The sequence below is a fragment of the Crassostrea angulata genome, chromosome 1 (assembly GCF_025612915.1).
Source record: "Crassostrea angulata isolate pt1a10 chromosome 1, ASM2561291v2, whole genome shotgun sequence".
NCBI lineage: Eukaryota > Metazoa > Mollusca > Bivalvia > Ostreida > Ostreidae > Magallana > Magallana angulata.
In genome coordinates this window covers 39,708,732-39,722,010 of record NC_069111.1, presented here as the reverse complement: position 1 = coordinate 39,722,010, position 13,279 = coordinate 39,708,732, and the positions used below count along the sequence as shown (strand labels likewise).

General features: G+C 34.2%; 1 protein-coding gene across 1 annotated transcript; it reads left to right on the top strand.

Annotated features, from left to right (window-relative positions):
* Positions 1 to 9,113: 9,113 nt before the first annotated feature.
* Positions 9,114 to 10,920, top strand: LOC128191552 (uncharacterized). The gene has a single exon (XM_052863687.1). It carries the CDS (start codon positions 9,227 to 9,229, stop codon positions 10,568 to 10,570), a length of 1,344 nt encoding a protein of 447 aa, XP_052719647.1. The 5' UTR covers positions 9,114 to 9,226; the 3' UTR covers positions 10,571 to 10,920.
* The last annotated feature ends 2,359 nt before the right edge of the window (positions 10,921 to 13,279 follow it).

Below are 13,279 nucleotides of genomic sequence, written 5' to 3'. Positions count from 1 at the left end.
TCTCTCTCTCTTCTTTGATTTTTTTCTGTTACACCTTTTTTCTCTGTAAAATTGTTAACTGAATCCATATTAAATTGATAAAGATAATTTGATTTCAAATTCCTGCTATACAATTGTTTGAAGAGGATGAGTTTGGTATGGTATTCCATAATTTGTGATGGGTGTAAAATCATGCATGCGTTCCCTTTTGCAAATAAAACTTTGTATCAGCCCGGCCCTCGACCAATATTAGTCATCATGCTTTTGGTCCTCTGGTCGATATTGCTGTATCTGGCCGATACAAGGCATCCTATAGAAATTGTTTGTATTATATAATTCTCTATTTAAGTAATAAATTTGCTAATTATAAGTTAAATTATACATGTATCTTTTCGAATATGGTAGCACCCGGTCTATATGATCTAGTTGGGATAATGATGCGTAACAACCCCCCCCCCCCCCTCTAAAAATGAATGTAATGACACATTTACTTGTACACGGTGGTATTTTATACCATGTATAAAATCTAAAAATGTATAGTCTTTATTATTCAGATTTCATCTAATATCAAGGTGATAATTCATCTTATATTTCAAATATCACTGACATTATACTTTTCGACGACGAAAAATTTTAAGATAGACGTACAGATTGTATTATCTTTCACCTTTAAAGAGTGAAAGATACGTCATTGTCACGTGATTGTTTGACCCAATTACGTGCTTCTCCACCCATTGGAAGTAAATTAATTATTTTAAAAAAAAATCGAAGACGACATTTCAAATTCATGTTGTTAATTCAATGCTGTACAGTGAACTCGTTTTAAAAAAAACCCTTAATATATTTATGATGAATTCACGAAACTTAAAGACATCAAAATTTCAAAAGCTTTACCAAAATTGAAATTTACAGGCACCTTGTTTTTGTCATAGAAAGCTGTGGCTAAACAGAAGAGAATAAATTAAGCTGTTTATATCATATGATCGGGTTAGCAACAATGAGAGAGAGAGAGAGAGAGAGAGAGAGAGAGAGAGAGAGAGAGAGAGAGAGAGAGAGAGAGAGAGAGAGAGATCTTAGACAGTGAGACGGCCGGAAGTAATACACCGAGAAGGTCAAAGAAATAGACACCACCTAGCGAGAAAACCTAAATACCAAAGAGGAGAATGGAGAGGACCAATGACGTAGATACCAATTAATCAAATTCTCCAGAACACTGATTGGAAACTTAGCTGTGGGTGAGACCATGTTATCGCCTAACTTTAGGCAATAACTGACTAATTTACGTTTATATATATATATATATATATATATATATATATATATATATATATATATATATATATATATATATATATCAGTGTTAAGCTTAAAGCTTGCTTTGATGGCAGATCAAAGATTCCATCAATACTAAGTAACCTCTCCCTCCCCTCCCCTCCCTCCCCCGAATAGAAAATAAGTCTAATATGAACCTTTATGGAAATTGAAATTTATGGAAGAGCTCTCTTATGATCAAAACTTAGCACACTATGGTCACGAGGAATGACTATAATTAAAGCTGCTTGGTCCGATTTAATATCAAATTTTATGCACGCTTTTAAACGATGGCTATGCATAGAATATGTATAATAATAGACATTACAGTAGTTTTACCCGTCAATTATGCCAAATTTCAATGAAAAGAAATACGTACAAAATTTGCTAACAAAACAAACGACATTAAAAGGTACCGCGTTATTTCGCCTCATGTTAAATTTCACCACTGACGACGAGACGGGTATGGTTGTTTTACGAATTTGACATCGCTTTAAATAAAGGTCGAAATGATCAGACAAATTACAAATAAACATGGGTACCTTTTGTTCGCTAATATTTCCAAAGTCTGCTTTCTTTACAATCGATGCATAGCATGCGGGTTGAATAACCCCAATCATTCGGGGGACGAAACCAAGCGGTTTCCTTTTCTAAACATTCCCGTGATGCATTTCTGTTTGTTTTTTCGTTTGCCCAAAGAGAAATTATTTTTATTTACTTTGAATATTTCTAACTTTGAAAGGAGACTGATTCTGCTGGTGTAAATAGGAGAAAGTCCATAACTTTCTAAGATAAATGATTTGTATGAAAAAAAAATTGATACTCTAATTACAAATAAATCGGACCAAGCAGCTTTAAATACAAGTATGAGTATCATCTACCTTCCTATTTGAACATAGTCGGATATCAAGAAACTGGCTAAATAGATGGCGTAAAGGTTAAGGAGAGAGATTGGTTGATTACTCATACATGCGTATGTTTTTAATTAACAGATCTTTCAAATTGTCAAAGCAAAAGAATACACCAAAAAATACCGTTGTCTAATTTGTATACGAAATAGATATTGAGTATCTTATTAACACTTCAATTGTAGATCTACGATGTGACGCAAATGCGTAGAAAGGAATATTAATAGGAAAAACAAGGACAGGAATTTTATATCTTTTTCAGAAACTTTTTACACATTAAAGAGCAAAGATAATAACAACTACACATAGTCAGAAATCGACAATTCAAGGAAATCGAAAATTTAACTCTAAACATCAGGATGCTTTCGTTGGTGGAAATTAACAGGAAAAATATGCAATGATCAATAACAGTCATATGGCAGTGAAAAGAAAAATCGGATAGATGCAGGGGCTTTGAACAATATGAATGGCATACTATAGTACAAGTAGGCTATATACTTAAATGCCTACAACATAAACATTAAAGTCACATATTGAGATGAAAATCCATTCATATAATATCGTTTTAGATTAGTTCCATTCCGTGGGTAAGTTTTGGTAACGCTTGTTACATGTAACTCTTATATATAGCGGCAGGTTTAATCAGTTCTTGATTCAAAAAGAAATATTGACGGTTGTATCATATTAAAAATCTATATCTTTATTTTCTTTCTCAACTACCATTATCATTAGCCTATAAAGCGATCTATGATTCGGCTATTAAAATAATAATGTATCTAAAAAATGAAGGGAGGTATATTGAATAAAATTGGATTTAAAGCCTTTGAATAATTTTCTGCAAAGCATTATAATTTTATAATATACATGTATATAATTATAATTTACCTTTTATTTCAAGAAAACGCGATTTTAACTTGAGTAACGGTATTATGGATATTTCAGAATTTCTATGATCGATTGTAAAAACACTTACAATGATCGGTATCATTGACAATTTTACATGAATTTCATCATGCAACCGGGTAACCCCTCCCCCTGCACATCAGTAGTGTATATGTAATTTAACACATATCAACTTTTCATGAAATGCAGACTTACCACGAGACGAACGCAATTCCATGCTTTGTTGAACACGCCCATTTGAGGAGGTGTGCTAATTATGATCCTGAACCACTTAAAAAAATTATGTGTAGTTTTATTACAGACCAGAGCGAAAACGTTAAAAAATATAAATGTTAATATATTCAAAATACTTTTATCTGACTTACTCTCAGATTACATAATTTTTTGTGGAAGTACATTTGGGCCGGGGTTTCCAAAGGCTATTTTTTATAAACGAATTGTCTTTTACAAATACTCAATCGAAAAACAAAAAAAGACTAAATACGAGGGTCAATCAAAAAATACGAAGACTTTTGTCATAGCTATGTTGCTTAACGTCATATCATTACTAAATTTGGTAGACATAATTTAGCAATAGTTTCAGACAATTTGCAAGAAAGAAAGTTAATAAATTTCTTTATTTCTAAGAATTATTTAGAATTTAATCCTGCAAAAATAAGGTCACGGCGCACGGTCAAAATTTGTGTTATGTCAACAATAAACCATATAATGTTGAAAGTAATATCTCTATAAATTTGACTTAAAACCAAATTATATTAAAACTTCAAATTTAGTATAGTCATGGTATTCTATGTACCAAATAATGACGGGATATATTGTTTTGTCGAACAGATATTAGTAACTAAAGTCAGACAGTCCTTTTCAGAATTGACTAAAAACATCGACGTCGCCTGACGTCACGGCGTAACGAGAAGTACAAATAAAATGGATTTAATTCGGGAAAAAGCCGATACAAGCTGTGAAAATGCTCAATGGTGCAAAAAATAAGTCAACAATTATTTGCAAGTTTTTGTTTAACTGTAATAAATTTTGTGGGGCTGGTGGTCATTGTATTTTGAATATAAAACAGTCCGAAAGAGAGTAGAATATCTGTAAATATTTGGTCATAAAAGAAGTAACGTCAACCGACATTCAGGGTTATCCTTACTGTAAACTAAGATATACACGGTTAGAAAATGAAAAACATTGAAGAACTAACTTATGATTCTCGAGCAAATGTGTGCAAATAAGATGTTAAGTGGTTCAGTGCCATTTTAAATTGTAAGATGAAAGGCACAAGAGACTAAGCGTGATATATAGATGGAGTATATCTATAAACTGTGCGTGTTTAATTTTGACGTCATGTTTTGAACGTTACCGTGCGCCGTGGTGACAAAATATGTTGTTTTAAAAAGGGGTAACAAAAATACCGTTTCATCAAATGGACTAAAACTTCGCATATCAATAACATAAGTGTTGGTGCACAGATTAATCTGTTAAGTATGACTTTCATGAAAAATATACGATAGACAGCCGCATTGTCTTCGTATTTTTTGATTGACCCTCGTAATTCGCCATTATACACACACACACACACACACACACATGTACATTAATCGTACAAGCTCTTTTTTTTCAATAAGTCCAAGAAGCTAGTGCACGGTTTGTTATGGATTTTGATCAAGTACTTTTTATATTACATCTTTATTTCGTGTTCATATTTTATCTGTATGACATTAGATACATTTCTTAACAAGAGTTTGGGCATTAGGTAGTTGTGTCAAACTGCACTGTGACGCAAGCCTATCTATTGCATTGTAGGCCACTATGCCATGGCTTTTAAAATCAACTAGATTTGTCTGGCTATGCAATATTTTGCTTGAAACCAGCGTCATTTTTAACTTGTTATGACGCAAGATATAGATAGATTCGTCTTAATGAAAGTCCAAAGCCTTGTTAAAATTGTTCTACATATTAACATAAAAAATATAAAAATTGTGAAAAATGTTACGCAGATTATTTATTTGATAGTATGTCTTTAACCAAGAGCAAGGACAACTTATTGCAAAAATGTGTAGACCAACACTAGTACTTGTAATCAAATGAATTTAAATATAGGTGATATTTAAAGAAAAAAGACAAATATGATCAATATTAATCATTGTACGACATGACAAGGAAGGTAACGTCAATTGTGTTGTTGAATCTTCTGTATCTATTTAGAGTTATCGCCCTGAGAAATAACACATAGAAAGTATCAGATGCATATGAAATGATATGGTAAGATAAAATTTATGCATGAAGATTGCCTTGTATTAAGCAAAAAAATAACTAACAGTCCATATGATGACCCATGTATTGCAATAATAATACATCTGTGCGTTCAGACTTTTGAATACAACCATGTTTAAGTTCGTATGAATAATATTTTTAAAACATGTTGATTAATACATAAATTAAACTACAGCTAAATACCTCTCTAACTTTTTCTTGGTGTTTTCACGATTTTAATATTTAACTTGCCAGGCAGTAAAATGTCAGAATCGTTAAAATCGTGTCAGATATTTTCGACGATAAATGTATGTATATACAGGTTTCTCTTTTCTTTAAAACACAGCATGGGTTATCTATGTCAACAATATTCTTATATAGAAAAGCTAGGAATCTAGGGATAGTGTTGACTTATCAAGTAGTTTAAGGACTCTTGTACTTGCAAGCTAGGTTCTTTTCAATTTACAGATATTGATCGATGACGAAAATCTCAAAGCCACGTGAGGCTGTGACCAATAAAACCGGGTTGTTCAAATCCACAGAATGCAAGGCGAAGCATCAACCCAACAATTTTCTGTACATAGCCAGTAAAAGAAAAAAAAAAAATAATCGAATCAGAAAAAAACGAGGTACAGTGTACGTTGATAATTTCGAAACCTACATTTGAATGATACTTATATCATCTTTGTGCAATTAAGCCTTTTATCATTCAAAAATGTGTAACTTTTGTGTCTTTTATAGTAAAGACCGATATGCAGGGGCATTCACCACAAGTGCGATAGCTTTGTGCACATCATTTCAAGGTCATATCAAAAGGTCAAATATGATGAAGTCCTCTTGGTCAAATTTACACTATTCTGAAATAGCTTAACGATGGGGTCATTAAAATCATAGTTAAATTTTAAATTTTATTGAAATTTGAATCGTACATTTTCTGTATCTATTGACACCTTTAAGTGTTGCTAATATTGGTATTAAAAGATCATTCAAAAGCTCTTTTCTTACAATTGATTACAACAAAATTTACTTTCAGTTACCAGTTCTGCGTCTTTGAGTAACAGAAAGGTGTCATGTGTAGCTAAGAGCACACATTTGAAATATCTTCAAAAGATACTAATTGGAAAAGCAAATTCAAACAATGACTATTTTGTTTTTCACTACACTGATAGGAGTTTGGTGTCATGTTGTAAATTTTGAATTTACACCCAACCTGAAAATTCAAAATTTACAATATGACATTTGAATGGTAGATGGAGGTGATGTGGACATATATTGTGAGCAGATTTCTTTCAAATCTTAAATATTAACAGGTTACCTTTGTAAAGAACAAACTATTCAATTTTCAGAAAAATTGAATTATAGGTCCAAACTTTTGGATTATCTGTTTTGTTCACCTTAAACTAAATGCATATGTATAGTGCATGAATTAAATTATTCAAGAAAAAAAAGAAGCGAGTGACACAAAGAGACTTGTTTTAACATTTGCATGTCTAATATAGTGATCTTTGCACATGAACTCTTACAAATTGCCATAAAACCTTTCTTTGTAATTGCACTACCAAATAAATGTATATTAAGGTGGTATGGGGCACTTCCATATTGTGACGTGACGTACCTCCAATCGAAATAAACAATAAAATCAAATATAATTTTATAAATCTTTTTTTCCCATCATAATTAGCTGACAGTGTGGCGCAATGGGTTTGGGCGTAAACTATACGATGTAAGTCACGAGTTCTATTCCCGCAGGGCCTTTTATAATTTTTACCGCTCCAAATTATTTTAAATCTATTTTTGGTCAAGTATTGTAAAATTTGAAAAATATGAACCGGTGAAATTATTTTGTTTAAAATGTACTTTTATTCACATTAATATTGTCAGGTGTCCCATACAACTTTAAGCAGTCAGACTTGACTGAACTCGATCCCAGACATAAAAACGATCGGTCAAAAGTGTTGTCAATGTTCCGGTCTGATTCATTGCAGGGATGAGAAGTTGACCGTCCAGTTATACTGTGTTAGTTTTTACGCCCATCTAAGTAAGTATATTTATGTATATATACCGATATCAAGTGCTGCATTGTTCATTGATTGTTGAGAAAGCGTTGTCCTCTGTTATTTTGATGATTGACTCTATATACGTGTATAAGGTGTCTACTAAAATGCACATACATGTAATTATGATTATTCTGCCGGGGGTTGCGAAGCATATATTATACAATACTTATACAAGGCGATAGGATGTTTAATGTCAAGGCATCCATCTATACACGCCGATTATGCTTGTAAAATTACTTTTCATAACATTTGTCATTTTATCATAATTCAAAGAATGACATATGATAAGATGACATATGTTATGAAAAGATTTAAAGCATGCTTATCGCTTAAACCATTACAGTTTTACCCGCATTAAAAATACGGCATGCATTCGAGCGTAATTTTTCACAGACATTTGTTCTGCAATATAATAAATCAAAGCACAGAATTCGTCGAAAAAGCTTGTCATAATCAGAATTGAGGTCGACTCTATGGTTAGCTTATTGATGTGCCCATGTACAGTTCGATACATGTCAGTTCAATTTAATGTGATATAGTGCAATATCGATATCGATATCGAATACAGAGTTATGTATTACCCGCAAATCACCGCTGAAATCTTCTGGACAATGGAGCATTTATAGAGCTATTTGATTACTACATCGAGTTTAATTGCTTACCACCTTCCAAGTAATCGTAATCTAGCCGTCAATATTGCTTTCAGATTAACATTCTACAGGACAAGCCGCATCGCAAGGAGGCAGGTTGGGAGTATTTTATCTGAGCGAACGACCGTGTCTTAATGCTGTGAACATTTGGCCCCTTGTTGACGTTGATTACGCTTGCTGCATTGACAACTTCTTCGCCGAGACAGGAAACCACGAAGTGTTTATATACATTTCCATGGCTTGCTACAAGATGATACAGCGGAGGTGAACGAAGGCCAGAAATGAAAAACGTTTTGTAGATTTATATCCCACCTTTCATACCTGATTTGCAAGGGGGCAAGGTGTTGCCTATGCATTAACTTCATGCAGGTGATACCTTATCACGAGGATTATAAGTGAAGAGAGGTATGGAGAAAATATGTACCATGAGCTTTATTTCCCATTGTTTATATTTTTAGGTTCACGCTTGCATACGTAGCCAGGCAGGTTTGTGCATACTGCATTCGTACATGTATAAACAGTATCCAGCTAGGGTTAGATCAGGTGCAAAACAAATTTATCATGATCGACCACTGATCATAACTGCCTCCCATTACTGCAACATGTGGTCGGTAAGTGAATTTATACTGTGAATGTGGTGTGATAAAAGTACTATATAGTACCTGACCACTGACAGATGGTGCATTCCCATCATAATGGTGTAGGTGCATTGCTGCAAATCTAATGTGTGTTCGGTGCCAATTGGAGTATGTCGTATTTATTCATGACATTACGAAGAAAATGGTAATGATTTCTGCCCGTACATCATGTAAATTTTGATGGAAAGAATATTGTTGGCTAATGTAGATAAAAACTTTTTTCGCACGAGAACCCTGAATCACTTTAACACTCGGATACCATTTCAATTTATCCTTGTTTTCTTTCTAAATAATTCTAATTGTTACCAGGATCGTTAGGAAGATCTAAAAATAGTAAATATATAGGCTATGAAATTGGAATTTTTTGTTCATTTCTTTGTAGGACATTGGCTGAAAAAGCAGGAGGAGGCAAGCTTACAAAAATCATATGCATGGGAAATTTGTAAGATGGTGATCAAGAAAGCAATTTGTTTGTTTGCAATTTGTGACATGTTTGATAAGCAGAGTGTGTTCTAGGTTGGAAGCGTAAGATGAATTATACACAGTTCCTTCCTCTTTTGGAACTAACGTTATCAGAAACTGTAGAACAGAAGACAAGACTTCGTGAAAATGTCAAAATTGTCAACGGCGATATCATCGCCCGAGCAAAGGCATTGCATGATGCTGTGGACTTGGCCTGTGAAATACTTTTGAAATTCACGGGGACTACGATGTGCAAAGAAATGAAGCGACTTGATGCTCATGAGCAGGACCTAATGAACATAATAAACAGAATCACTGTTGAGGACAGCGAGGAAAACATTTGCGAAAACCTTTGTGAGACTTCTCAGAAAAACAAACGAAACACGATCCATGGCAAAGATGGCGTCCTTCCTGAAATTCACAGACTGACGGAGTTTCAGTATGTCTCGGTTAATTTTTCCGTGGGACAACTCCTTAACGACGAATTTATGAAGAACCTGTGCGGATCTATACAAATGTACCACATCACACCACCGTCTTCCATACTAAAGAATCGACGAAGCACGGTTCCAAACATTAGACTCTCTCTGGTTGCCGAGTTCCGGTGTGAGGGTCAAAGCCTACCTGCCAACGTCCATGCTATTGCTCCAATCTCGGACACTGAAGCATGGGTTTGTTGTGGCTGGGGCAGCAATGAAATCGAACTATACGATACAAGTGGAGAAAAAAAGGTTTCTGTGAAACTTGACATCAATGTCAATGATATCGTTCTAACAAAAAATGGAGATCTTCTGGTGTCAAGCTACAATGGACAAACAATTAAACGAGTGGACCAGAGCCTGAAAGTCACCACTTTTGCCGAGCTTTCATTCTTTTCTCGCGGAATGGCTTTGACCGACGATGGCTGCGTCTACATTTGTGGAGCAGAAAGAAATGGAAGTTCCGGTCCAACAACGGGAGATAACAGACGTAATGTCATTGCCAAGTTCTCCATGGATGGAACATTGGTCTCCGAACTAAACATATCTCCACACGATGCCCACAGAATAACGATGACTGCAGACAAGAACATTTGCTTTTCGGACTACGAAAACAGCAACAAACGACAGATAATCCTGATGGATGATAACGGTCTGGAGTTATCCAGGTACGCAGGACCGACCCACCTGGATCAGGACAGTCCATTTTACCCTCTCGATTTAACATGTGACCATTACGGACACATCATTGTGTCCGATTGGAACAATGACTGTGTCCATTTGCTGAATAAGAACGTGGGCTTTGTACAATTCCTCGTGGAAGAAGAAGAGGGAATGCAGAACCCTAATTCTCTAGCAATAGACAGAGAAGGCCGACTATGGATGGGGAATGCCACTGGTTTGATCCGTGTCTATAACTACTTCAGCTGGTAGCTGACCAGGTCGGATAATACATGTATAACAACTGACCAATATTAGAACATTGGAATTTTCTCTTCGGGAATTGTTTGATATTGATTTTTTAAATATTAATTATTATCATATTGTAGATACATATAAAGTATTTGTTATTCATTTCCGGGTTTTAGCACACCAATAAGAATTGTTTGTTTGGTTGCATACTCCATGGTGTAGAAATCAATTAAACCTAACGGTTAAATGGGTTATTAATTTTTTTAAATTAAACATATTTTTCTCCAAGAAGTTAGTTACGGACATTCTGAAACTTACTTGCACTTTAGTTTTGGCATATTGTTTGAACGTGATAGTGTTCTTCTGAAAGAGTCTGGTTTTTCCAAAAAAAAAAAAAAACAAACAAGAATATTGATGTCAATATGCAGTCTTGGAACGAGGAAGGTTGCAGTTTGTCTGACACAAAAAATGATTTAAGCCTCGGAATCAGACTTGTCTTAAGTGCAATAGGGAAGCACAATAATTTGTAACAATACATTATGGTACATGTATTTATGATATATCGTTCTTTGTGATTATATTTCAGCTCTAGATCGTATGCCCTTCTAATCCGCTTTCCTTGGTGATGTAAATTGTTCAATAATTGACAAGCCATGTCTCATGGGCGATTAAAGTGTTATTATCCTCGCGCAACGTCAAGAGGAACAGGCCATTAGGAGTGCACCGAGTATTTGAAAAATAATTGCTTTCAAAATGAAATACATGGAAATGTTAATTTGTCAAACTTTTTAAAAACGTTGTAAAATCCTAAACATCGTATATGAAGTTTCATTCGTTTGTTTTGACTGACAATACTATTAACACATGCCGATTCGCCAACGGCATCATAAATGCTTTGAACTTTGTTCTTCACCCACCTATTGATAGATTTATTCGATTTATTTTGACGATTAATTTCCTGTAAATGCAAAACATTGATTGATTTCGTTTGTACGTTAAATCGTCGGTGTCAAGAAAAAAAAAGCAGCAAGACCATCTGAAGCGTTTGATGAACAGTAAGGAAATGAGCGGCCGAAGGACATACGTTGACAGTTAAGGACGTCGCTACAGGGCCAAAGCGAAATTAATTTGTCATTCATCGGACACAACTACTAATATAGAGAAAACGTTGTGTATACTTCGATGAATTTCTCCCTTCTCTTACCGACACACAGGATCTCATTATCTGTATTACACAAGCTGCATGGTAATCTATTACCAATAAATACTCATAACACGTGCCGTATTGTAATGAGTTTAATTTCATCGACGACATGTACATGTAGGTAGAGGTCATCTATTGGTCATATTCTCTCTCTCTCTCTCTCTCTCTCTCTCTCTCTCTCTCTCTCAAGAACTGAGTCATTGCATGCCTGGCTGGTTTGTAATGAAATAGAAAGAAGGGTGAAATTTTTGTGAAAATTCAAACGTTGGACTGAAGACTTGAATTCTATCCCACGAATTTTATTACACAGCCAAATTCTTTTTTGCATTTATTGTAAATTAGAGTCGTTGATGATTATCTAATTTTCCTCAACATAAAAACCGATCTTCACAATTTTGAAATAGTTCCAGAATCTTAATAAGAGTTATTGTGCCTAGATAACGGGCGTACATGTATGTGTCTTAAATTGTAGCATTGATGCGGCTTGATTGTGTACATGTTTAAGCTGATTAAGCATAAAAAGCTAAATAAAACATTAAACCTGTAATAAATTTTGATCTTTTAAAAAATTTAACCCCCCCCCCCGAAAAAAAAAATGTTAAAAGTGAATTAAAACACCCTGTTTTTTTCTTCTTTTTAACTAGCGTGACAGGTTTTGCCGGGAAATGAAGTCTGAAAGAAAATTTTCATTTTCAATCATTTATAAACGACCATACCATTATACGCGTTCCCCTGAAAAATTTTACTTTGGTTGTTCCGATTTCCAATGTCATTATTAGTTATCATGTAATTAATTACAAATGTCCGCATATTTGAATGTACGGAAGCCGAGGGTGCGCATCCTATAAACTAGCTTGAGGATATGGGGTCATTCCAATTTTATCAGAGTAGATAAAACATATATTTCAAAAATAGAAAGAAAGCTAGGAAGGGGGCCAGTGTTCTATCCCTCTGAATTAGCGCATTTAATGTGATCTTTTTGCGCAAAAATGGCAATTTCCATGCTATTGACAATCGTCGCCAGTATTTTTAACAAAGTAGAAAAATTACATCAAATATAATCATTTTGGTAAATTCCTATAAATACTTCTGATTGAAAAGCAACCGCTTGCTGTTTACGTCGCATAATTATTCAGTCGCGGGAAACGATCGATGTGAAATATATTTTCCTTTTTTTATTCTGATGTCTTGTGATATGGAAAAATGAAATACCATTTCATTTTTATGGTAAACTCATGTATCGATAAATACACGCAAGACATTAGACAGTCGAAAAAAGGCGAGATGACCAAAGTTCGAAAAGACTTTATAAATGACGGACTATTGAAGTTCATGTAGGTCGCTAGTCTGTTGACTGTTGAAGTTCAATGTCGTCATCTCGTTCCCTTAGTTTGCGCGAAAAGAAAAGACGCATATAATTTTGTCTTTTCGACATGTATATAATCAATTGAATATTTAATTTTATAAATCAGTCAATCAATTTATGAATCCATTGTATGAATGGTACGAACATTTTAATTATGTTT

Coding starts and splice junctions, on each gene's coding strand:
- LOC128191552 (XM_052863687.1), top strand. CDS start 9,227: ATGAATTATACACAGTTCCTTCCTCTTTTGGAACTAACGTTATCAGAA.